The sequence below is a fragment of the Hypanus sabinus genome, chromosome 16 (genome assembly GCF_030144855.1).
Source record: "Hypanus sabinus isolate sHypSab1 chromosome 16, sHypSab1.hap1, whole genome shotgun sequence".
NCBI lineage: Eukaryota > Metazoa > Chordata > Chondrichthyes > Myliobatiformes > Dasyatidae > Hypanus > Hypanus sabinus.
This window is the reverse complement of record NC_082721.1, coordinates 32,121,010-32,144,178: the sequence shown is the minus strand read 5'-3', so window position 1 is coordinate 32,144,178 and position 23,169 is coordinate 32,121,010. Positions and strand designations below refer to the sequence as shown.

Sequence of the window (23,169 nt, the reverse complement as noted above, 5' to 3'; positions counted from 1 at the left end):
CAAGAAGGTAGCATCCATCATTAAGGACCCTCACCATCCAGGACATGTCTTTTTCTCATCGCCTGACACATTTAATGTTTTAGGAACAGCTTCATTCCCCCTGCCATTAGGTTTCTGAATGCACCATGAACACCACCTTAATCTTTGATCTCTTTTTGCACTACTTATTTATTATTTTATATTTTGTATTCTAACTTCCCTTTTTATGTATTGCACTGTACTGCTGCTGCAAAACAAAATATTTTAAAGTTCAAAGTAAATTTATTATCAAAGTACATATATGTCACCATATACAACCCTGAGATTCATTTTCTTGCGGGCATTCACAGGAAATAAAAGAAACACAATAAAATCATTAAAAACTGGCACCCAACAGGATGGACAACAACCAAGGTGCAAAAAAACACAATTAACTGTGCAAACATAAAAGGAAAGAGAAAAAAATAAAATTATAATAAGTAATAAGCAATAAATATTGAAAACATGAGATGAAGAATCCTTGAAAGAGTGTCCATGGGTTATGGGAACAGTTCAGTGATGGGGCAAGTGAAGTTATCTGCTTTGATTCAATAACCCAATGGTTGTAGGGTAATAACTGTTCCTGAACCTGGTGGTGTGGGTTCTAAGGCCCCTGTACCTTCTTTCTAATGGCAGCAGTGAAAAGAGAGCATGGCCTGGATGATGGAGGATCCTTGATGATGGATGTTGCTTTCCTGCGATAGTGCTCCATGTGGGTGTGCTCAGTGGTGGGGAGAGGTTTACCTGTGATGGACTAGGCCGTATCCACTACTTTTAGTGAGCTTTTCTGTACAAAGGCAGTGGTGTATCCACACCAGGCTGTGTCACATGTCAGTAATAAACCTGATTCTGATTCTAATAAACCAACAGTAATAACCAATAAACTAATAACAAGGTTGAATGCCACATGTCTCCATTGTAGATATGAACTCACCTGTGCAATTGCCACCACTTCTGTCCAGCTCGTAGCCATCATCACAAACACAACGGAACATTCCAGGTAGGTTCTGGCAAGTGCCGAAAACACAAATGTTCTGAAAGGTGCATTCATCAATATCTGTAAACACATGGTAAAATTAATGGAAATGTGAAAGGTAAAATTCTGATAGACTCGCAGTCATTTCTGTGCTCTTGTATCAGAGATTAAAGGATTAATACTATCACTAATTCTATGGATCTTCAAGTAGATTGCTCGGATATGATATTGCTATCCATTTGATTTAACTCCTCCAATCAGAGAATGGACAAAAGGAAGCCTACACTCGGGGAGGGAGTGGAGGGAGTGAAGGTGAGGTGGAAGATCCTGGATATCGGCAGGATGTGCTTCTCTATATTTATGCATCTATGCCTGTCAGACTGCAGCTATTCTTTAAACAATGTGACAGAACACTCAATGGGACGTGCCTGTCTTGGTACCTCAAGGTGAATCCTTTCTTCCAGCCTTACCTTGACAAGCCTTGCTGTCTTCTGTTGGCGTGAATCCCATTTCACATTCACAGCGGTATCCCCCAGGAGCATTCAGACATTGGCCGTTCTCGCATAGATTCACGTTTTCTGCACACTCGTCAACATCTACATAGAAACATAGTAATAGTGTGTACCATTTACTGGTCCAAAACATACTCTTGGAGATTTGTGTAGATAATGCCCCGATACAAGGATTCTTTGCATATATAGGCTACATCGTGTTTAGGGAAATTAAAAACAATATTCTGAACAGTATGCAGCAGATCAGGCAGCACCTAGAGAGAGAGAGAGAAACAGCCAACAGTTTAGGTTTGTTACATTTAGTCAGAACTGGGAAAAAGTGGTGAGATTTCCAGCATCTGAAGTTCTTTTGAATTTTTTTGTGCATAGAGGAACCCTTGCATATCTGGGATAATATCCAGAAATTACATTGAAGTCTCACCTGCCCTGCTTTCTGATAGTAATCTGATACACTCACTTGCTCATGCCTCCTAGCATGGTGGTACTAATAAGAAGTATTTCCTTTGGTGGCCTGGAAGAAGCATTGATCAGCTTGAACATGGCATCAGAAGAATCTTTGAATGAATAAATTTAATTTAAAATTCTACACGTTTTAACTATTGGAAGCTTCAAATAAAAGTATGACACTGACTGCTGCCACACCACCAGCTTTAAAAATCATTGCCAATAGTCTATGACCTTATACCTTTAATACCAATAATAATTTTACCTAAAAAAACACTTAGGGACTGACAGGACCTGGCACACTGTCAAGCTGTCACATGGCTGGAATCAAAACTCATCCCATCAATTGATTTTATGCCACACAGATGTAAATTGTAATCCTTGCATGTAAATGAGGAAGACTTCGGAAGCCTGCTTGAATTCTTTCTCCCAAAAAATAAGTGATCCTATAACATACACAAAATGCTGGTGGAACACAGCAGGCCAGGCATTCTCCCTATAGATGCTGCCTGGCCTGCTGTGTTCCACCAGCATTTTGTGTGTGTTGTTGTTGTTTGAATTTCCAGCATCTGCAGATTTCCTCGTGAGTGATCCTATAACCTGTCTTTCTTTAATTGGCACATGTCTTATTTCAACTTTTAAAAACAATCCCCTGACTACCATGTGGAGAGGAAATCTTCACTGATAGCTTCCCAGAATCTATCGTGCTAGATTTTTGATGCCTTCTTTCATGTTTACAACCTATTCAAACAGAAGTTCATCCATTTAGTACTTCGGGGGTTCCAGTGATGGGGAAATCTTCACCATTTATATGCAAATTTAGAAGAAATTGTTCAATTTCACGTGGTTTATTGGGGAAACAACTACAATTAGTTCCAAGGGTTGAAGGTCCTTCCCAATTATATGGCACGCCTGTATTGGGGAAACATTTATTTATGTTTGAAAATCTGATCCACTTATATGGCAGGGATCCCGGAAATGGGGATTTTCCCTATTTCAAGTGGTGGATGACCCCACTACCTTTATCCCCAGCTGTGAGGGAAACTTGGCTATTTATCTAGTGTATTCCAGTGTTGGAAAATCTTCCCATTTATCCTTCCTGTGCATGACAGTGTCATAAAATCCAACCATTTAGGTCCTACTGTTGAGAAATCAACCTCATTTTTACTGTAGTATATTTAAGTATACAAATTCTCTGTGTGTTGCTGCTGTAGTGCTCAGTATTGGAGGAAACAGAAAACTATGTCTGAGGATATAAATTATTTCATTTTGACTGGACTGATTAGCTGTATATGAAGAATGGTACAGAAACCTGAGTAAAAGATGTTTAATTGCTTCCTGTAAATAAAGGTTTCCTCATTGTATTTTCCTGAATGACTCATTCCTTTTGGGATTTATGGCTGTGAGAAACATTAAATGAGAATATTATCTGTTGAAACAATGGTACAGCCTAATCAGGAATAACTTAAATTGTATGAGATTTGTGTCTACATGCAGCTCTCTCTGAATGTAATGTGGTATTTAACTGCTCTTTGTCAAAGTGACTCAGTTTTTCAGACTGATTTTGTTGGATAAAAGTCTTTGGATACATCTGATGTTTACAGTAAAACTCTGCCCCTTAGGTAAACTACAAGCTGGGATGTAACCGTTAAGAAACATTGAGATATACTCCTTTCCAAATCACTGATTGCACATCTGTAAAGAAGGCCAGCAGTATCTGAGCATTTCGTGGGATTGAGTTTAAGAGCCGAGAGGTAATGTTGCAGCTACGTAGGACCCTGGTCAGATCCCACTTGGAATACTGTGCTCAATTCTGGTCTCCTCACTACAGGAAGGACATAGAAAGGGTACAGAGGAGATTTACAAGGATGTTGCCTGGATTGGGGAGCATGTCTTATGAGAATAGGTTGAGTGAACTCAGCCTTTTCTCCTTGGAGCAACGGAGGATGAGAGGTGATCTGATAGAGGTGTACAAGATGATGAGAGGCATTGATCTTGTGGATAGTCAGAGGTTTTTCCCTGGGGCTGAAATGGCTAGCACGAGAGGGCATAGTCTTATGGTGCTTGGAAGTAGGGACAGAGGAGATGTCAGGAGTAGGTTTTTTTCCCCCCACAGAGAGAGTGGAGAGTGTGTGGAATGGACTCCTGGCGGCGGTGGTGGAGGTGGAAATGATAGGGTTTTTAAGAGACTCCTGGATAGATAAATGGAGCTTAGAAAAATAGAGGGCTATGGGTAAGCCTAGGTAATTTCTAAGGTAAGGTAAGGGCCTGCATTGAGCTGTCGGTTTTCTATGTTTCTATTTCTCAACAATTATATCCCAGCATGGAACATCAATGTGTTTCAATCCACGTTTTAAGTTAAAATGAAAAAAATTCATCTTGCTATAGAATAGAAAAATCTTGCAGCACATCTCGCCGCCATGAATGAGGATATTGAATGTAATGTTGGGAGGTGGGCATCATAAGAATCTGTTGATTCTGGAGACAGCACAGTATACTGCTGTGAGATTAGGGGTCACAAGGCTCTCAAGAAAGCAGAGACTCATCTCACCAGTCTAGAACCAGTCATATTCTCAGATGATGATGCAACAGCCCAATGATCTCTCTTTCCCCCCTCTCTTTCTATCTACAGTACTGTGCAAAAGACTTACAAGCATGCATTTAGCTAGGGTGCATAAGACGTTTGCACAGTAATTGCACTGTACTGCTGCCACAACAACAAAAAACAAATTTAATGACGTATGTGAGTGATGATAAACCTGATTCTGATATGGGTCTCTATTGTGAACTGAAGAGTGGGACGAGGGCTGGGAGAGGTTGGGAAAAGGGGAAGTGAGAGGGAAGTGAGCAGGAAGTACCAGAGAGACATTCTGTAATGATCAATAAACCAGATGTTTGGAATCAAGCGACCTTGCCTGGTGTCTCAGCACTGGGTGTGTCTGCATCTGCACCACCCTCCACCTCTGGCACCCTTTCTTTGCCACCTGTCCCACACCACCCCCATGGCACTCCACTCTTGCCATTTCCAACATTCTTTGCTCCTGCTGGACTTACAAATTTGCTCTCCGCTCTACATTGACAAACACAGTACTGTGTGAAAGCCCTAGGCATCCTAGCTATAAATATGTGCCTGACTTTTATCTCTCTCATATTCTCTCATCAGGATCTCATTACCTGAGCAGCTGAAGCCATCCCCACTGAAGCCATCTTTGCAGGCACAGCGGTATGAGCCTGGTGTGTTCATGCAGTTGGCGCTGGGGTTGCATTGGTGCTCTTCGGTCGCACACTCATCCAAATCTGCAACACAACAATCAAAGGTCACCAGCAGTCAAGATTCACAGTAAATACTTCACTGTGTTAGGCAGGGTTAGAATCTCCTTGACCTTCAGTGCTTGACTGCAGCACAGTCTTAAACAGTGCCCAAGTTTCTGTCATGTCTTTCGATAACCCAACAACACTAAGGTACGGCAACTCAGCATTTTCCAGGTTATATTGTTACTATTTATACCTCGCTGTGAAATATATTGACAGGACACCTCTCTGGCTCAGGGGCAAATTGCCCAGCTTGTTAACTTGGCACAGAGATGGATTTTAACTGCAGGATGCCAGACTGCATCTGGTAGCGGGGAGGAATACATGGTGTGAAAAACCTGGGTTATTAAGTGTAAGTTTCCAAGAGTAAGCATGAAAAACTCATCATGAGTTGGTGGGAGGTAGGTGAGTGGACAGAAAAGTTGTGATGGCTTTATTATCTCATCACCTTAAATAAGCAAATTGTGAAGACTTGAATGCCCAAATGCTATTTAAGTTTTCTCTTTAGAATTGCATATAAACTGGATTTGCGAAATATAACTGAACAGAAACAAAATGCCAATCACTAACATACTCACCGATGCACTCAAGACCATCTCCGATCCATCCATCACGACATTTGCACTTGAAGCTCCCTGGAACGTTCACACAGGAGGCGTGCATGTCGCAGTTGTGAGCTCCAATTTCACATTCGTCAATATCTACGAAAAATTAAGAAGGATCATGAGTTGCTCAAGAGCTTCTGAAATAACACAGCTACAAAATTTCGCAACATAGCAAATTTAGGTTAAAGTTAGGACCAAGGAACCATACTTTGTGACATTTAATTTGATGAAATATATAGTATTCTAAAAATTCATTAGAATGTTGGAAGGAGTTCTGGATTGGTGGTATTAAGACAATATCTGGGTGATATCCTAATTCATTGTCTCTTCCGTTTTAAGTGATGGCTTCATCTTACCATTCCATAACTTCACTGAGCCATTAATGTTATCACAAGTTCTCAATATACTGCAAGTTAGTATATTGGCTATATTGGCTGGCTAATGTAGGAGATCTGAAGACAGTCCATAGTCATGAAGTCCTCCGTTGGTTGGGGTTGACGATGGTTGTTGTGCCCCTGCTGTCTGTGTGATATGTAAGCCAGGACAGCACAATATGGAGAGCAAGCCGTCGCACATCTAGCAGCTCCTGCTCTCCATGCAGCTGATGAATCCAAAGGAACAGCAGAGACCAATTCAGATTGCAACTAGTGGCATCTCAGGAGTTGCCAGTCAGCGTTGAACTCAACATAGAACTGCCATAGCTCTGAATTTTCCTTCAGGGTTTACGCAAAAGCCATGATTGGGTATAGTGCAAGGTAGTGCAGGTTTGAGATCAGAGTTTCTTCTCCAAGATGAGCTGCCATCCGCAGCTGATAAGCCTGATCTGCCCAAAGCAACTGGTTTTAAGGCACCAGTAACCTGCCTTTGTCCCTTCTTCTTTTAGTAGAAATGGTTCCAATAGGCTTAGTAGCTAAGCCACATGTGAAGGCCAGGAGCTGCACTTAGTTGTCAGAGGCTATTTGATAAGCATTTAATAAGTAGTGGAAGCTGATCATCCCCGGCTATAACAACCTAAAAGAACCCAGACAGTAGTCCATAGAGGAGTTCAGGTGTATTAATAGTTTAGAACAATTAGACTTTTCTTGGCTTCCTAAGCCCTTAACCACAGCAATTCAATCTTTCTAATACCATAGTTCAACTTTATCCCTCCGGTTCTGCAGCTCCCTTGATTTCAATTAAACAAGGGATAGTCTCAGCCTTAAATAATCCTGGTGCCAAAGCACCATGCTCCTAATACATCCAAAATATGGATATTTTTCTAATTACCAACTTAACAATTTAAACTTGATAAACCTGTTATTGAAATTAGCAACCAGAGGTGGTAGTAGTAGTAGTATTTTGATAATAGAGCCATAAAACAGGAAAATTAGGCCAATTGGCCCATTGAGTCTGTTCTGCCATTTCATCATGGCTGATCTATTTCCCTCTCAACCTCATTTGCCTGTCTTCTCTCTAACTTTTCACACCCTGACTAATCAAGAATATATCAACCTCCACTTTAAACGCACCCAGTGACTTGGTCTCCACAGCTGCCTTGTGGCAACACAGATTCACCACCCTTTGGCTAAAGAAATTCTTCCTAATCTCTATTCCAAATGGTCATCCCTCTACTTTGAGGCTGTGGCCCCTGGTCCTAGACTCCCCAAGCAAAGGAAATATCCTCTTCACATCCACTCCATCTAGGCCTTTGATAAGTTTCAATGAGATCTTTCCCTCATTCTTCTAAATTCCAGCAAGTGCAGTCCCAGAGCCTTCAATCGCTGTTCATACGATAAGCCTTTCAATCCCAGAATCATTCTCGTGAACCTCCTCTGAACCCTCTCAATGTCAGCACATTCTTTCTTAAAAAGGGGTTCAAAACTGCTCACAGTACTCTAAGCGAGGCCTGTACCAGTGCCTTATACAACTTCAGCAATACACTCCATCCTTTTATTATTTTTGAAACCACTGAGTCATAGAGGATGAAGACAGCCCCTGCAGCCAACCATCAAGCACACAATTTACACTAAGCCGACACAAATTCTATTATTCTCTCCACACTCTCTTCAACTCCCTCTGATTTTTTCACTCACCTATCATTTATAATGATCAATTAACCTACTTGACTGGTACATCTTCGGGATATGGGAGGAAACCGGAGAACTCATAGGAAACCCACAGTCATAGGGAGATAGACCCAGTAGCTCAGAATGGTTGGTTTCAAGCTGCAGGCTCATTTTCAGGGATTTACATTGCTTAAGTATCCCAGGTTTCAAAACTTTTCTATTTTGAGGGATTGGAAGGCAAAGGAGGAGGAAGGGGAGGATTGCAGTCATAACCATAGGATATCCAACAACTAAAGAGTAACCAAATGTCATTACTGTTGTGATGTAGGAAACACAGGCAGGGTTGGAGAAAGTAAGGCAACAGACTAGGAACAAGCTGACTCATTTGGCTGCTGATACCAGGCTGGCAACTTAAGAACTTTATTGTTTGAGTGATCTCTCTCTCTCCCCCTCAATGCTGTCAGCAGATGGTGCTGGGGCAAGGTTTAATCAATGCGGATGGGAGATTTGGACTCTTAATTCAGGTTTATGGTCTGTTCTAGTTATAGTTCTGGTTGTTCTTTATTGTTACTATTTTTGGGCCATTTTGAATCGGAGTGGCCTACAGATAATCAATACTGAGCTGAACTGTACTGATTTTGTCTTTTATATTCTGTTTTCACTTGTTTTGTTTTGTTGCATGACTTTTTTTTCCCCCCTGGGGAGGGAAGGAGTTTGATGTTTTTGTTTGATTCCATGGTTCTCATTTGCTTCATGGCTGTTTGTGGGGAAGACAAATATCAGGGTTGTATACCGCACACGTACTTTGATAGTAAATGTACTTTGAATCTCCAAAAAATCCAGAACAACATGTTTGGATGTGGATTTGACTGAATATTCCCCAGGCAGAGCACAAAAGGATCTCTCCCTCAGTCCTCAACCCAACCTTTTAAGAGGTTTTGCCATAACTGATGTGGGAAATGGAAAATGTCACATTTTATCTTCTGAGCTGGGGACAGAGGGATATTGCCAAGGCAGAAGCAGGTACATGGAAGCATCTGTACAAAGAGTGTGGACTGCAGGAAAAGGGAAAAGTAAGAAGGTCCAGGCTTCTGAGGCTGTGACGAAATGAAGTCAAGTAAGAGACAACAAGATATAAACATATAAACACAGTGAGGATGCCAGAAGGTGCAAGGCTATGGAAACCAGGACATCAGCAGCTTAAACACAAAATAAACTAGAAATACAGTATTTGCAATACTTGTTCAAGTTCTGATTTGATTTCAGTGTAGATTTTAATTTTTCACTTTAATGGGACATTTTAGATGAACAAAAACAAACCACTCAAAATGCTGGCGGAACCCAGCAGGTCAGGCAGCATCTATAGAGGGGAATAAACAGTCGACATTTTGGGCCGAGGTGCTTCATTAAGACTGGAAACAAGTAGAGCTCTGCTGCTAACCTGTGCATCCTGTAGTTCCTTTCTTCACGAAGTATCCCAGCTGGCAATGGCAGATGAAAGAGCCTTTGGTGTTCTCACAGTCACCATGGAGACAGATATTTGGATTCAGCTCACACTCATTAACATCTGGAAAGGAAGATCAAAATGACAGATTTGTTTTCCCCCATATCATATAATGGAATTAAACATAGCACAAATTGAAGTCACTGGTGCACAGGTTGAACCAGTACGCTGTTGTATTAAACTGAGGGTTCTGCAGCTTAAGTTGAAAGACTGTGCTGTGGGATTCCTTTGGTTGCAGATGAGAATCAGCACTGGCTTACAACCTGTTATGTGATAACAGAACAGCAAAACTCATTGATTACCCCTCCCACCACTCTAATCACAAACAACCTCCCACCTACCGCTGGATTTTTTGCTCTGGCAACAACTTCTCCAACTTAGTCACCACTTGGTTCCTTTCATCCTCCACACCTCATATACCCCTGGGCTCTTCCTCCCACCAACCCAACCTTCTTCACACAATCCATACACTTTGGACACTTCCCCTCACCCAACCTCAGCTCACCCGCTACCCGGTGACCACAAGGTCTTTGTCTCCCTCAACTCATTCACTACTGGGCCCCTTCCCCCTATACCCCACCCATACACTACTAGATTCTTCCTTTCAGCCAGACCCCTCCTCCTAATGCCTACTGCCCACTGCGTCCAGCCCTTGTAGTTGCACTTACCATCACCCACCCTCCTCTGAAGGATTATAGTTCATGTCCATCTCTCCAAGAGAAGGTAGGGACACTAAATATCATGAGTCAAAGCATACTATTGTAACAATACAATATATGTGAAAAAAAATCTTTGTTTCCCTTGCCCTCAGGGAAAATGCAGGAAAAATAAAATTTGTTCTCCACACATACTATGTGACTTGTCCAGGACTGGTGACGCCAGGGAATTGAGCCTGAATCAGAAATCCTGACATCCACATTAAACTCAGCGAATGGTATTTGAAAAATGGTCAACTAGTTCAGAGTACTCCACTCCAAGAGTGATGAAATTAATTTACACGTGAAGTCTCCTTACACTATGAATAACATTTACAGGCTTTCGTACTTACCCAGACAAGTCCTCATGTCCATGGAAGCCATGAATCCGTCATAGCAGAGGCAGCGATATTCTCCAGGGATGTTGGTACATTGCCCACCTTCACAAATATCAGGATTCTCTTCACATTCATCAATATCTGAATAAATCAAAATCAGAATCATGTTTGATTTCACACCAATTTCACATACTAATTTTCTGCAGATTCCTCTGTTGCTGTGCACCCTCCATCCAGTTGGTAAGGATGAGCGTGCTGGAAGTAACAGATCATATCTCCTCCATAGTGTTCACCTCAGGATACACTATTAACGGGAGCAACCAAATTCCACCATAGCCAACTATAATAACTTGATGATGGCATGGTGGCATTTAACACTTTAAACTTATTTTACCATTGATAAAACCATGGTTAATATGTAGCCTAACTCGTTGCCCACATTCCTGAATAGCTTTAGTTCCCAATTGTAAGAAGGTTCAAAAAGACCAGTTGAATTCTTCAGAAACCACTGTAAAGTTTCATCCTTCAAGAGTAAGGACCAAGTCCATATTGTTTCAATGTGAATCTAAATCCTTAGTATATCAAGTTAATCGCATCAGTCTGACATAAATAGAAGTAACACTCTATAGGGGACCATCTCCAACATGCAACATTGGTTGAAATTAGTCTGATAGGATATGGTCAGTGCTGTATGTGCTGTGCTGCTTACCTGCACACGTTCTCTTATCAGGCATCAGAGCGTAACCTTCGCTACAGCTGCACTCATAGCTTCCTTCTGAGTTTGTGCAATGTGTATCACATCCCCCGTTCATAATAGTGCATTCATCAATATCTGAAACAGGAAGAAGACATCCGATAGCTGATTCTCAGTATGACACAAACACATCTTCTGGTGACCAGAGGAATCATTTCAAACAAAATGCAGTTCCACCTCCGCACATGAATGTTATCAAACAAGGCTGTAAAAGATCTCAAAAGATTCAATGAAAGACAACCAAATTAACATGCAGCTTGAAGGGGTAATCTTCTGAGGAAAGAATCAGAAAGTTGGGACTGGTTTAGTTTGGAAAGGAAAGGATTTTATTTAGTCTTCTAATGTAAGAAATGGAGTGAATGTAAGAAATTTCATAAAGACATGTGGCTCAAAGGCTAGGGAACATCATACAAAAACACAAGATATTCTTTAGATGCTAGAAATCCAGAACAATACACACAAAATATTGGAGGAACTTGGCAGGTTGGGCTACTTCTATGGACAGAAATAAACAGTTGATGTTTTGGGCTGAGATAGGTTCTTGATCTTGAAACACCATACTTGGCTTAAAATGTCAACCATTTAATCCTCTCTATTGATGACGGCTGACCTGCTGAGTTCCTCCAGCATTTTGTGAATATAATATGAAATTCAGAAGGGCAGTTGAGGAAGCTTGTTTCTTCAAAGTACAATTAGACTGTGGAGTAATTTACCATAGTCATCTCTTTGGACAAGTAGTTCATTGGAATAAGGAGACAATTTGAAATGTTCCTGGATTAAGGATGGAATGTTGAATAAGCTAAACAGGTGGATGTAATGGTTGGTGACATTGGTGGGAGAGAAGAAGGAACTCATGGAAATGATGATAAGGAGGGTGTGTGGCTGTATTATAATACTGCACAACTGTAAATCCTCTTTCACCAAGTCTAACCTCAGACGTATTAGTGTTCCTGTGTGGCAAAGGCTGCATAGGCATCTAGTCGTTTAAATGGTATTTGTGGAAAATTAACATTTTCAAGGTTAGTCACTAGTTTGCACTTTACTTTATTGACTAAGTTTTGCCCACTCCACAGCTACAAGGAAGTTCATGCACTGAGAGTCTGACTATATGAAAAGTTTCTTACCCACACAGCCCTGTCTGTCACTGGTAGACTGATAACCTGAGTCACAGGCACATTGGTAGGTCCCAATCATGTTCACACAGCGCCCATTCTTGCACAGGTTGTCACTCAGAGAGCATTCATCGATATCTGTAATATGGAATAGAGTGGTGAGTGTAAGATATTCACAGTACATTCCTCAGAGAAAATAACAGTCAGAAAAGACACTCAGCCGGGATTACTTCTGAAGCCTTTGGGATCAACAATTGGTGGGATGGGAGGGGGTGGGGATAAGGAGTATTTACGTCAAGGGGCAAGCCTGCAGACACTGTCAGGTGGTAACCCTGAAGTCTGCAGGTTAGTACGAGGGATCAGATGACAAGACCTCCAACCTGAGTTGCCAATTCTTGGTTTGTCATGCTCCGGTGATAGGAAGCTAAGCCTTCCTTCCAAAGGCGTAACTTCTCATAAGTGGCTTCAGGGTTCAAATATAAGCATCCATCAAATGTATTTTCAGGTAAATTTGTGAAGATGCTCACCCACACAGCCATCACCCTCGGAGGTCAACTCATGACCTGGGGGGCAGATGCATTCATAGCTGCCATCTGTGTTCACACAAGTTCCGCCCCGACACAGCAAAGGGTCTCTCTCACACTCGTCGATGTCTGTACCAAGAAACAGAAGAGTGGTATCAGCTTTGCAAATTGAAACTATACCCCGCCCCCAACTCAACCTTACTGAGGTCATGAAATGACAATATGGTTTTACGATCCTTGACTGAAACGCACACATAGCAGACCCTCAGTGACCTAATTGTTCTTTGTTCTGTAAATACATGGACAGAGTTTAATAAATCTAAATAATATGCAAAATAGTGTTTAAGAAAGTGATAAAGTATTCAAGCTTGAAAATAACTCCTCAATGCTGACAGTGTTTAGGAATGATTATAACGAGGAGGGTCTGTACAAGAGGATTGAGGAGAAGGGTTTGTATGGAGTGTGAGGAGGAGGGTTTAAACAGGGAATTATGAGGTGGAGGGTTTTTTGTGAGCTGGTATTAAGTGGAATGGGTAGGATCATGTTGGTAAAGGTGCAAGATGGGGAATGTTGGTGCAGGCATGCATACAAGTTACGCAATTGACTTGCAGGTCTCTTTATTTACAGAAAACTTAGCATCTAGAACAGCATTTGAATCACCAAGGCACAGTTGGCTAAGGACTGAGCTGGTACGTGGGATCAGTATAGGGAGGAATTTAAGGTCAGCAAAGACCTGTTGGGCTGGAGAGCCTATTCCCATTGGTGTCAGCTCCTTTCCCTTCAGTTAACAACTTAAAACATTGTACAGTGTGGATTCAGTGGACCTGGAGCAGTAAGCTTCTGCACAGTGGGAGGAACTGAAGCTAGTGGTACATTTCTTCCACACTACTAATTGTGGATCTAACAATATAGCTTGGGAAACGTACTTTGACTTTCATTGTGTCCACAGCGTGGCATTTATTAAGTGTTCTACAGATTCTCCTAACTGCAGAGATTGGCAAGTTCCAGCTCTTTTTTTGGCAGTTTCTCTCCCAAACCCATTCACAGTGACATGTGGAAACCATTTAGAGAGGCCACCAAGATGGGTGTCTGTGGCTGTCCAAGAGTGAGTGCTGGGCTTCAGTGTATTTCCAGTTCTGGCACCAGCTGTGCAAATACAAGGCTCTGCAGGGCTGGCATTCCCCATTTAGTCTGTGTCATGATGTGGTGCCAAGCCTGCTAAGGCATAGCATGTGTCCCATGGGCTTCAAGTTGTTCCAATCATCGGAACACAGGAATCTCTGGACACCACTGGGAACATCAGGAGGCAGTTAATATGTTCTGGGAACTGATGGGATCTAGAAGAGGTAAATTTGGCCAGTGGGAGTAATTGAAAACAGTGAAAGAAATAGGAAATGGTGTGGAAGTTAATGGGATCAAAGAGAGACCATGCAGACTATTGGGGATCATGGGAGATGTTGGGAGAAAATTCAGGGAGGCTGCCTCCACATAAAAGGATGAAAACATAACACAGTTCAGAAACTCTTACTTAAGTGACACAGAAAAAAATTACAATTCTTAACTACATTGCTTGAGAAACTATTTCTAACCCATTAAGTTTAAAGGCAACTACAAAAATTTTAATTTGGTATATTAAAAGCTCACATAAGCACTTGCAGACATGTCATTAATGAGATATTGGTATAGGAGGGGTAGGGGCCATATCCCTGTTCCCTTCTTGTTCCTGCCTCTGCACTCTCTCAAAAGGGTCTTGGTTACTGGAAAATCAAAGATTCACATTAGACCTTAGTGGATGGCCAATGGGAGAATACTGGAAATACAGGTGAGAAAAGGCCAGGTACTCAGCCTGCACTGCTACTCATTGAGATTATAGTTGTTTCATGGTCTCAAATTCCTTTTTCAGCTTGAACTCCATATCATCAGGCTCAAAATTCTCTCAGTCAGAACCTTGGATATATTTAATGTCTGAATACTGCAGCCTTTTAAAGCAGAGAGTTACAAAGCTTTACAACTCTCCATGTAATAAAATTTGTACTCTTCCCTACAAGGTCAGCCACTTGACCTCAGTCTATGCCCTTAATTCTAGACTCCATAATTGGAGGAACCAATCTTCTGGCCATTCTCTCAGTGCTGGACAATTACAATTTACTTTTATTTGCTGTGAAACACGGCTGGCCAAGCAATGATTGGCTGGTGGTTGCCACTTACCCATACAGGTTTTCATCATCATAAAACCACTTTCATATCCATCAAAACACTCGCATTCGAAACTGCCTGGTGTGTTCACACAGGTACCATGCCCACAGAGATCTGGTGAAATGCGACATTCATTGATATCTGCAGATAAAGTAAAAAAGACATAATGGGTGACAGAAAGAAAGAGATGAACTGGAAAGGAGTAGAAGACTGAGATTCAAAAGAGAGAGAGAGAAAGAAAAGAAACAAACAAAGGAAGATAAAATATAACTAAACGCCACAGGCAGATGAAGAAGAATGTAGCAGAATATATTTGTCTCTTAAATATGAACTGTAGTTTGCCTTTCCTAATAATATCCCACCTGTACAATTCCTCTCCTCCATGTTTAGGGCAAAGCCATTCTCACAGCGACACTTAAAGCTGCCAATTGTGTTACGGCACGTTCCATATGTGCACAGGCTGGAGAATACCTTACATTCATTGATATCTGAAAAAAAAAAGACATTTAATGTAGCCAGTGAATAACTTTGGACATCCTGTGAGGGGAGGACAGGTTTCTAGAGGATTTTCAGTCTCAAACTGTTTATTCCAGAAACATTCCCTGTAATAAAACAGGACAATCAATCCGAGTACGTCAAACTGAAAAAGTAAGACTGACCTACTTCCATTCATAGACCTCAAGAGATTAAATACAATTTAAATTATGTCCACACTTTAGGGAAGATGGAGAAATTGGCCCTGTGACCATAGCTGGAAATGCAGATTGACTAGATTTAGACTGCGTTTACTTTCACAATAATCCCAGGGAACTGCAGTTTAGATTATCGACCTGTCAGAAACTAGCTGGCTGATCCCTAGCACTCCACACCAGGAGGCCAATTACTGGTGCTCACTCTGAAATCTACTCAGAAGCTTGCCTCTGAATTTGAGCCAAATTAAGAAATTGCCTGAAATTGAGCCAAATCTGTATCCTGGAATTTTATATAAATGTTCCATCTTGGGATTTTCCTTCCTCTTTGCTGATAAAATCTTCTTCATATCTATGTCCCTCTTTCTTTTCTATTCCTGTAGTCTACTAGCTTGGAATGCAAATAAGTCATGAAAGCAACTGAATCAGGTTTATTGAGCAGTTACCTTTATAGAATGGCCTCCCTGTCAAAACATCACCCCTGTTGGCAAAACCTGGTCCCCTAGGGCAAATGGCCTCATATTCCGGTGTGCCAGGCTGTGGGCACTCCTCACAGTCTGCTCCCCACGCATGGCCGATCGAGCAGCAGCAAGCATCAATGCGGAAGCGGCCACCCACTGGCTCTGTGCATTCGTCCTCTTCCCACTTCAGGTAGCAATGCTCCAAGCGGACATCTAGCAGAGGAAGATAGCACGAAAAGAATACATTAGCATTGCTCAGCCTGGGTAAACACAACATCAGCAAAACAAATTGACCAACTGCTCCTGACTCAGAAATTGAATCCTGCAAGCATAAGACCAGAAGTTTCAGAAGCAGAATTAGGCCATTCAGTCCATCAAGTCTGCTCCACCATCAATCATGGCCAATTTATTTCCCCTCTTAACCCCATTCTCCTGCCTTCTCCCCATAATCAAGAACCTACCAACCTCCCCTTTAAATATACCCAATGACTTGTTCTCCACAGCTGTCTGTGATAATGAATTCCACAGATTCATCACCTTCTGGCTGAAGTTGTTCTAGGGCCCTCCTGCAATTATGAGTCTCTGCCCTTTGGCCCTAGACTCTCCCACTGCTGGAAACAAAGTTTACACATCCACTCTGTCTGGGCTTTAACAACTGCAAGCAACTTGATTCTTCTGACTGTATCAATCATCCATCTGTGATACTGGCTCAGCTCGTCTGTTGTTTTGCTCCTCTGGGAATGGGGGACCCTGCTCAGCCTGACCTGCTGGGTTTGTTCTCCACCTCTGCATTTTGTAACTTCTACACCCTCCTTCACCCTCTAACTGTTCCCATTCATTAATTGGCCAGATAACCTTGTTTATCGCTTATCCCCCAAGATCACTCTGACTTGACCCTATCAGAGCTATGTGGAAAGACCAAAGTAGTCCAAGAAACCAACTCATCAGCTCCTTCGTAAGGGTGAATAGAGTTGGACAAAAATTGGTGGCATTGTGGAAATGTAGAAGGTCGCCAAAGGATACAGCTGGATATAAATCAGTGGCTGTGATGGCAGATGAAATTTAATCAGGCCAAGTGCAAGATGATGCACTTTGGGAAATCAAATATAAAGGAACAGTATACTGTTAATCACAAGACCCTTAACAATCTTGATGTACAGAGGGATCTAGGTATCCAAGTCAATTCTGCCTGAAAAGGGCTGCACAGATTGAGAAATTTGTTGCACAGTTCATTGATCCTGTTTATAGTTACTGTACTATAGATTTGCTGAGAATGCCTGAAATGAAAAAGAATATCAGGGTTGTATGTGGTGGCATGCATGTACTCTGATAATAAATTTCACTTTGAACTTTGGGATGGTAAAGAGAGCATATGGCATGCTTGTCTTCCTTGGTCGAGACAGAAAGGTACGTTGCAGTTTTTTAAAAGAATTGTTTGGTCACATTTGGAGTACTGCATTCAATTCTGGTTGCTCCATTACAGAAAATATGTGGTTACATAGGAGGTTTACAAGGATGCTGCCTGGATTGAAGAGTGTAAACTAAAAAGAGAGGTTGGACAAACTCGGATGGCTAAGGGAAGACCTGCTAGAACTTCATAAGATTCTAAGAGGCATAAAGAGAGAAGTCAACTGGTATCTTCCCCACAGCTGGGATGCCTAATACTAGAGAGCAAGCATTTAAAGTGAGTGGGGCAAGTTCAAAGCAGATGTGTGGGGCAAGTTTTTTTTTTAAAAACACTCTGATGGGTGTCTGGAATACACTGCCGGGGTGGGAGTGGATGCAAATTTGACATAGGTATTTAAGAGACACTTGAGATGGGCACAAGAATGTGCAGAGTGGAGGAATATGGACATTGTGCATGCAGAAGAGACTAGCTTAGGGATTTAATTAGTTTGGTACAATACTGTGGGTCAAAGGGCTTGTTCCTCTGATACACTATGCTCTACGCTTGACAATAAATATTGCCCTTGCCAGCAACCTCCCCACTCTAGCTGCAGCTTAACAAGCTTCTTTTGTTCCCTTTGCAGTTCTGGTGAAGGGACTTTGACCTGAAACATTAATTCTGGTTTTTCTTCCCACAAATGTACCCTGACCTGCTGAGTAACAACCCTGTATATTATTTTTTGAAAAGCAGAGGGACGAAAGATGCTTTTAAAAAAAACAAAAAAAACATGTCTGGCTAAAAATGAAATAGCAGCTCACTGGTTCCACTTCAGGTTAGTGTACTCTATCCTGAATACCTGGATATTCATGAGAGTTCAAAGCTGTCTGAAAGGACAGTTTCTGTCTTGGTTATTAGATTCTAACTGCAAGATTAAACAATCTCCACTTTAGTAGTTAACCTGAGTGGAGAGCCTGCTCTCTCCCCCTTCAGTGGGTGTGCTATATTCTCCATGCAGTATTAAGCTCACTCAGAGCAGATATCCACAGACACCAAAATGAATGGCTGGTAACAACTGAGGATCTTAGAATGATCAACTCTTACAGAACAGAACAGAGACGTGCAGATTGTTGGTTCAGTGCCAGGTCTTGACACGAACTGTCCAGTTTAATCCTGCACTAAACCTTCTCCATAATCTTAAAGTACTTGTCCAATTATCTTCTGGAAGTTTCTATGGAATCTATTTCTGCAGATCTTTCCTGCAGTATGTTCCAGATCTAACACTCCAAGTGAAAAATCTTTTCTTGCTCCCCATCTGGAAATCCGGATAACTATTTTAAACATTGAACTCTCATTACAAATCCTCTTCCCAGTGGAAAGGTTCTCCGTGTGGCTTTGGCAATACACTTCATGATTTTGAATACTTCTATTAGCTCAACATTGCTTCAGGAAGTATAACTCCAGCCACCCCGACTGTTTAATCATTTACTTTATGGGATTTGACCACCGCTGACAAGGCCAGCGTTTATTGCCCATCCCTATTATTCTTTCTGAAGGCTGTTGGTGAGCTGCCTTCTTGGACTGCTTTGGTCTCCCAATATAATCAAATTCATCAGTCCTGGTATCAAACTGGTAAACCTTTTCTGTACTCTTTCCAGGGATATTCCTTCCTTAAGTGGGTAGAATTGTATCCAACTCTTCTGCGGAAATCTAAGTTGATTTATACAGATTTAGCTTGAGTATTTTTTGTGGTCACTACTTCAGAAAACCAAGTACTCCGTTAAGTTCTTTCACTGCCTTATCAATTTGTCCTGACACTTTCAGGGATTGGTGGTTCCAGGATATTCTACTGCTGCACCGTGTTACTTCTCCAGAGGTTGCACTATTTCACTCTTGTTAGTTAATCAGTTCCTTTCTGTACCCCTTCAGTGGGGTGGATCCACTAAACAATTTCTTCTTCTTCCTGCTCTTCCATGACCCGTACTTACCGACACATGTTCTCCCAGTTCCATCTAGAGTCAGCCCTTCGGAACATTCACACTTGAAGGAGCCCTGTGTGTTTACACAACGTCCATTTGTGCAAACGCCAGGGAACACGTCACACTCGTTCACATCTGGTGAGAAAGAAACATGAGAAATCACCCATTCCCTTATTAATTGAAGCAAAACAGACCAATGTCATGGATCTGGGGTTATGCTGAAATGAAAGTTCTAAGAGAACTTTAAATTAAGATCATAATTTTGGTAGAGAAAGGAACTGGATAAGTTTGTCAATCCATCTTTGAATTCACCAAACTGGATGGATTCCATTGCTAGCTTACACTTGGCACCTAGACAATAGTCTGCAAAGAAACATGTGAAATCGCACTAGGTATGTCTTTGTCTGTAACTTGTTTCCGGAAAAAGTTCTGGACAGCAGCCCACTCACTAGATGTGGCAAAAATATTAGAAGTCACATTGAAACATTTCTGCTAATTTGAAAGTCATCTGATCCAATGGCATCTAATTCACACCTTTTTCTTCCTTGTGGAGGTTTCCCTAAACCTAGACTATCCTGCTTTAAGTTGATAAAACCACAAATATGCATCCCTATGGGATGCCTGGTTCCTCAGTCCTCTTCTGGACTGGAACTTACATCTCCCATTAGTGGACGAAGTGAGATGGTAATATAAAGAGCAGCTGGTCTGTTGTCACCCAATTTACACTAAATACCTCCTAATATGAAGAATTTTTTGACAACCACCCTAAATAAATGTTTGAACCAGTCTCCCCTTACTCTTGCCCAACCGTTTAAAGTAATATTTTATGGAGCAGATCAAGACATCAATGGGAATAAAAATGTAAACAATGTAAAACAAGAAAGCTGGCTCACTATCAGTCAAAACCACGTGTGATTATCCTTTGTCTGAGTCTGGGTGGATGATTTAATCTGTGCTATGGCTGGAGTAGTTGAACAGTCTGAACTCACCTTCACAAGTAACACCCTTCACTCTTGCATAGCCTCTGGGACATGATGGATCTACAAAAGAAAAACAGTTGACTAAGATATCTAGTCTTGCCAAAGATCGATCCAAAAGAACATAATAAAAGACAGGGTAGTCCAGAGGATTTAAGCTTGCCTCACTGTTCCATAAGATCACAGCAGATGTGATTTGGCCTCAGCTACACTTGCTCCTTATTCCCAATTACCTGTGATTCCCCCTACAGACCAAAACCCTCCTTGTCTCATCCTTAAATATTCTCTGGGGTAGAAAATTCCAATGGTTCACTACCTTAGAGTCATAGAGAAGTAGAGCACAAAAATGGGCCCTTCAGCCCATCTAGTCCATGCCAAAACCATTTAAACTGCCTACTCTCGTCGACATCTTTAGCTCTCTGTACCCCTACCATCCAATGTACCTATCTGAAGTTCTCCTTAAATATTGAAATTGAGCTCGCATGTACCACTTGTGCTAGCAGCTTGTTCCACACTCCTATGATCCTCTGAGTGAAGAAATTTCCCCTTAAACTTATCACCATTCACCCTAATGCATGACCTATGGTTGTACTCCCCCAAATCTCAGTGGAAAAAGCCTGCTTAATTTACCCTATCTATACCCCTTTTAATTTTGTATACCTCTATCAAATCTCTTCTCAATCTTCTACATTCTAAAGAATATAGTCCTAGTCTATTCAATCTTTCCTTACAATGCAGGCCCTCCAGATCCGTTAAAATCCTTGTAAATTTTCCATTCATAGCTATTTGTTTAGAAACAACTAGAAATATTTCAATTAGAAATATGGAACAGGTGTTTTAAGACGTTTACTTGTCTGTTTTCACAATATCAGGTTTCCTTTAACCTTCATGGCTTTGCCTGTTGCTTTGTGATCATCTTTCAGCCCCCTGTGCATTGGTGGTAAGCTGAAGTATGTTAAATATGAGGCTTCTCCCAGCTCTGTAAACAGGAACAAAGCCTTTACATTCATTCCACTCGGAGAGAAGGTACCTCCACTTTTCACATCTCAAAAAACCGAGTCGCACACTGATCCATCTTCCTAAACCTGTAAGAATACTGAGTGAATGCTTAACCAGCACCTCATAAAGTTCTTTGCTTTATAGAGCTAAAGCCATATTATAAAACAGAGACTTTGATTGAGATGAGTGACCGTATATTCGCCTGTCATAAGGCTCTTGTACGAACCTCCTCTACGATAAGCTCTTGATCACTCAATCTTCCTTGTCGTAGCCCTTGCACCTTATTTGTCTTTCTGCCCTTCGTAGCTGCAACATTACATTCTGCATTCTATTACAGATTTCCCTTTTGCACTACTTCAATGCCATGATGTTTGGAATGATCTGTCTGGATGGCTGTAAGACCACTGTATCTCAGTACACGTGAAGGTAATAAATCAAATAAATAAATGAACTGTTTGAAAGGCAGGCTCAGATAGAGCAGCATCGCGTCCACAGTGTCACCAGAACTCCCCCCACCGCCCCACCAGTTCCTCAGGCAGGGTTACCCAGCTCGCAGTGTTCACAGGGGCTGCCCCAGGCAGCTCCCAAGGTGGCGCAGCACTGCGACTTCAGCGTGGCTCCGTTGATGTTCACTTCGCAGCGACCGCCCTGAATGTTCAGCCAACACGTCCCCTTCATGCTGTCTGTTAGGGGAGAAGCAGAGGACTTGTCAGACAGGTTGCCACTCCACCCATCTCTCACTCACACCCACCCCCCCACCACCAACGGGCTGCCTCTCACCCCTCACAGACAGGTGTGAACCCATTCACTCTGATTAGACCACAGTACGTTGGGGAAGAAAGCAGTTGAGACTGGAGCTGTTCAGGGAACCCAAAGGGCATAACACACCAAACTAAATTCTTGAAGACCAACAGCAGCCCAGAAGAACTGAGAAGGTGCCAGCACAGTGTGGATGTGCTCTGCACCACCAGCCAGTAGCAAGAAGTAGAGCTGGGAGGTCAGGCTCCTGGTCTGAGCTGTGTTGGAAGGGCGGGGGGGGGGGGGGGTGAGCTCTCTGCTGTATTTTGCAGTCAGTTTTGAGGGACAAAGAAGCTAAATGACAGAGAATTACACCAGAGTTAGTGATGAGTAAACCAGAGCTTAGCTTTTTAGCACAAATGGTTCCTTCCTCCTTAGCAGAGAATGGGGTGTTCTCAAGCTGCCTCTTCCTCCCCAAGACCTGAGAAAACTGACGAGGATGGTTTCCATAGAAGTTCTCAGGCTCTATGAGACTCACCAATACAGATGGTTCTGGTTGGGTCCAGTTTGCTGCCAAGTGAACATTCACAGATGAATGAGCCGGCCATGTTCCTGCAGTAACCATTCACACATGGGCTGGATTCACATTCATTCACATCTGGAATACAAAGTAACACTCACTGAAACTGGAGGTACAGATGAAATGTTATTCTACCTGGGGTAATGAGCCACCCGCTGAACTCTCACATCAGTCTGACAGCTATGATTGCTCATGACACCTTTGACTTCGTGTCAACCCCAGAGGAAAATCCGAAGGAGACTTCCTATGGTTATGGCAACTGTGATTACTTTGTGGGGTGTCTACTTCCAGGATGACTGACAAAACTCCCCTTTTGCTTCTCCAATG

The 23,169-nt window shown here is 42.0% G+C and overlaps 1 protein-coding gene across 1 annotated transcript in view; it reads right to left on the bottom strand.

Annotated features, from left to right (window-relative positions):
• fbn2b (fibrillin 2b) overlaps positions 1-23,169 on the bottom strand; it is a 274,386-nt gene that overhangs the window by 48,773 nt on the left and 202,444 nt on the right. Inside the window, exons 20-35 of the mRNA XM_059991505.1 lie at positions 22,801-22,920; positions 22,070-22,207; positions 20,538-20,588; positions 19,558-19,683; positions 16,171-16,398; positions 15,398-15,523; positions 15,048-15,176; positions 12,843-12,968; positions 12,328-12,453; positions 11,159-11,281; positions 10,465-10,590; positions 9,354-9,479; positions 5,841-5,963; positions 5,125-5,247; positions 1,465-1,590; positions 953-1,075 (exon numbers count right to left, since the gene is read on the bottom strand). Of these exons, the coding sequence (XP_059847488.1) occupies positions 953-1,075; positions 1,465-1,590; positions 5,125-5,247; positions 5,841-5,963; positions 9,354-9,479; positions 10,465-10,590; positions 11,159-11,281; positions 12,328-12,453; positions 12,843-12,968; positions 15,048-15,176; positions 15,398-15,523; positions 16,171-16,398; positions 19,558-19,683; positions 20,538-20,588; positions 22,070-22,207; positions 22,801-22,920 (2,040 nt within the window). The remainder of the gene's footprint in view (positions 1-952; positions 1,076-1,464; positions 1,591-5,124; positions 5,248-5,840; positions 5,964-9,353; positions 9,480-10,464; positions 10,591-11,158; positions 11,282-12,327; positions 12,454-12,842; positions 12,969-15,047; positions 15,177-15,397; positions 15,524-16,170; positions 16,399-19,557; positions 19,684-20,537; positions 20,589-22,069; positions 22,208-22,800; positions 22,921-23,169) is intronic.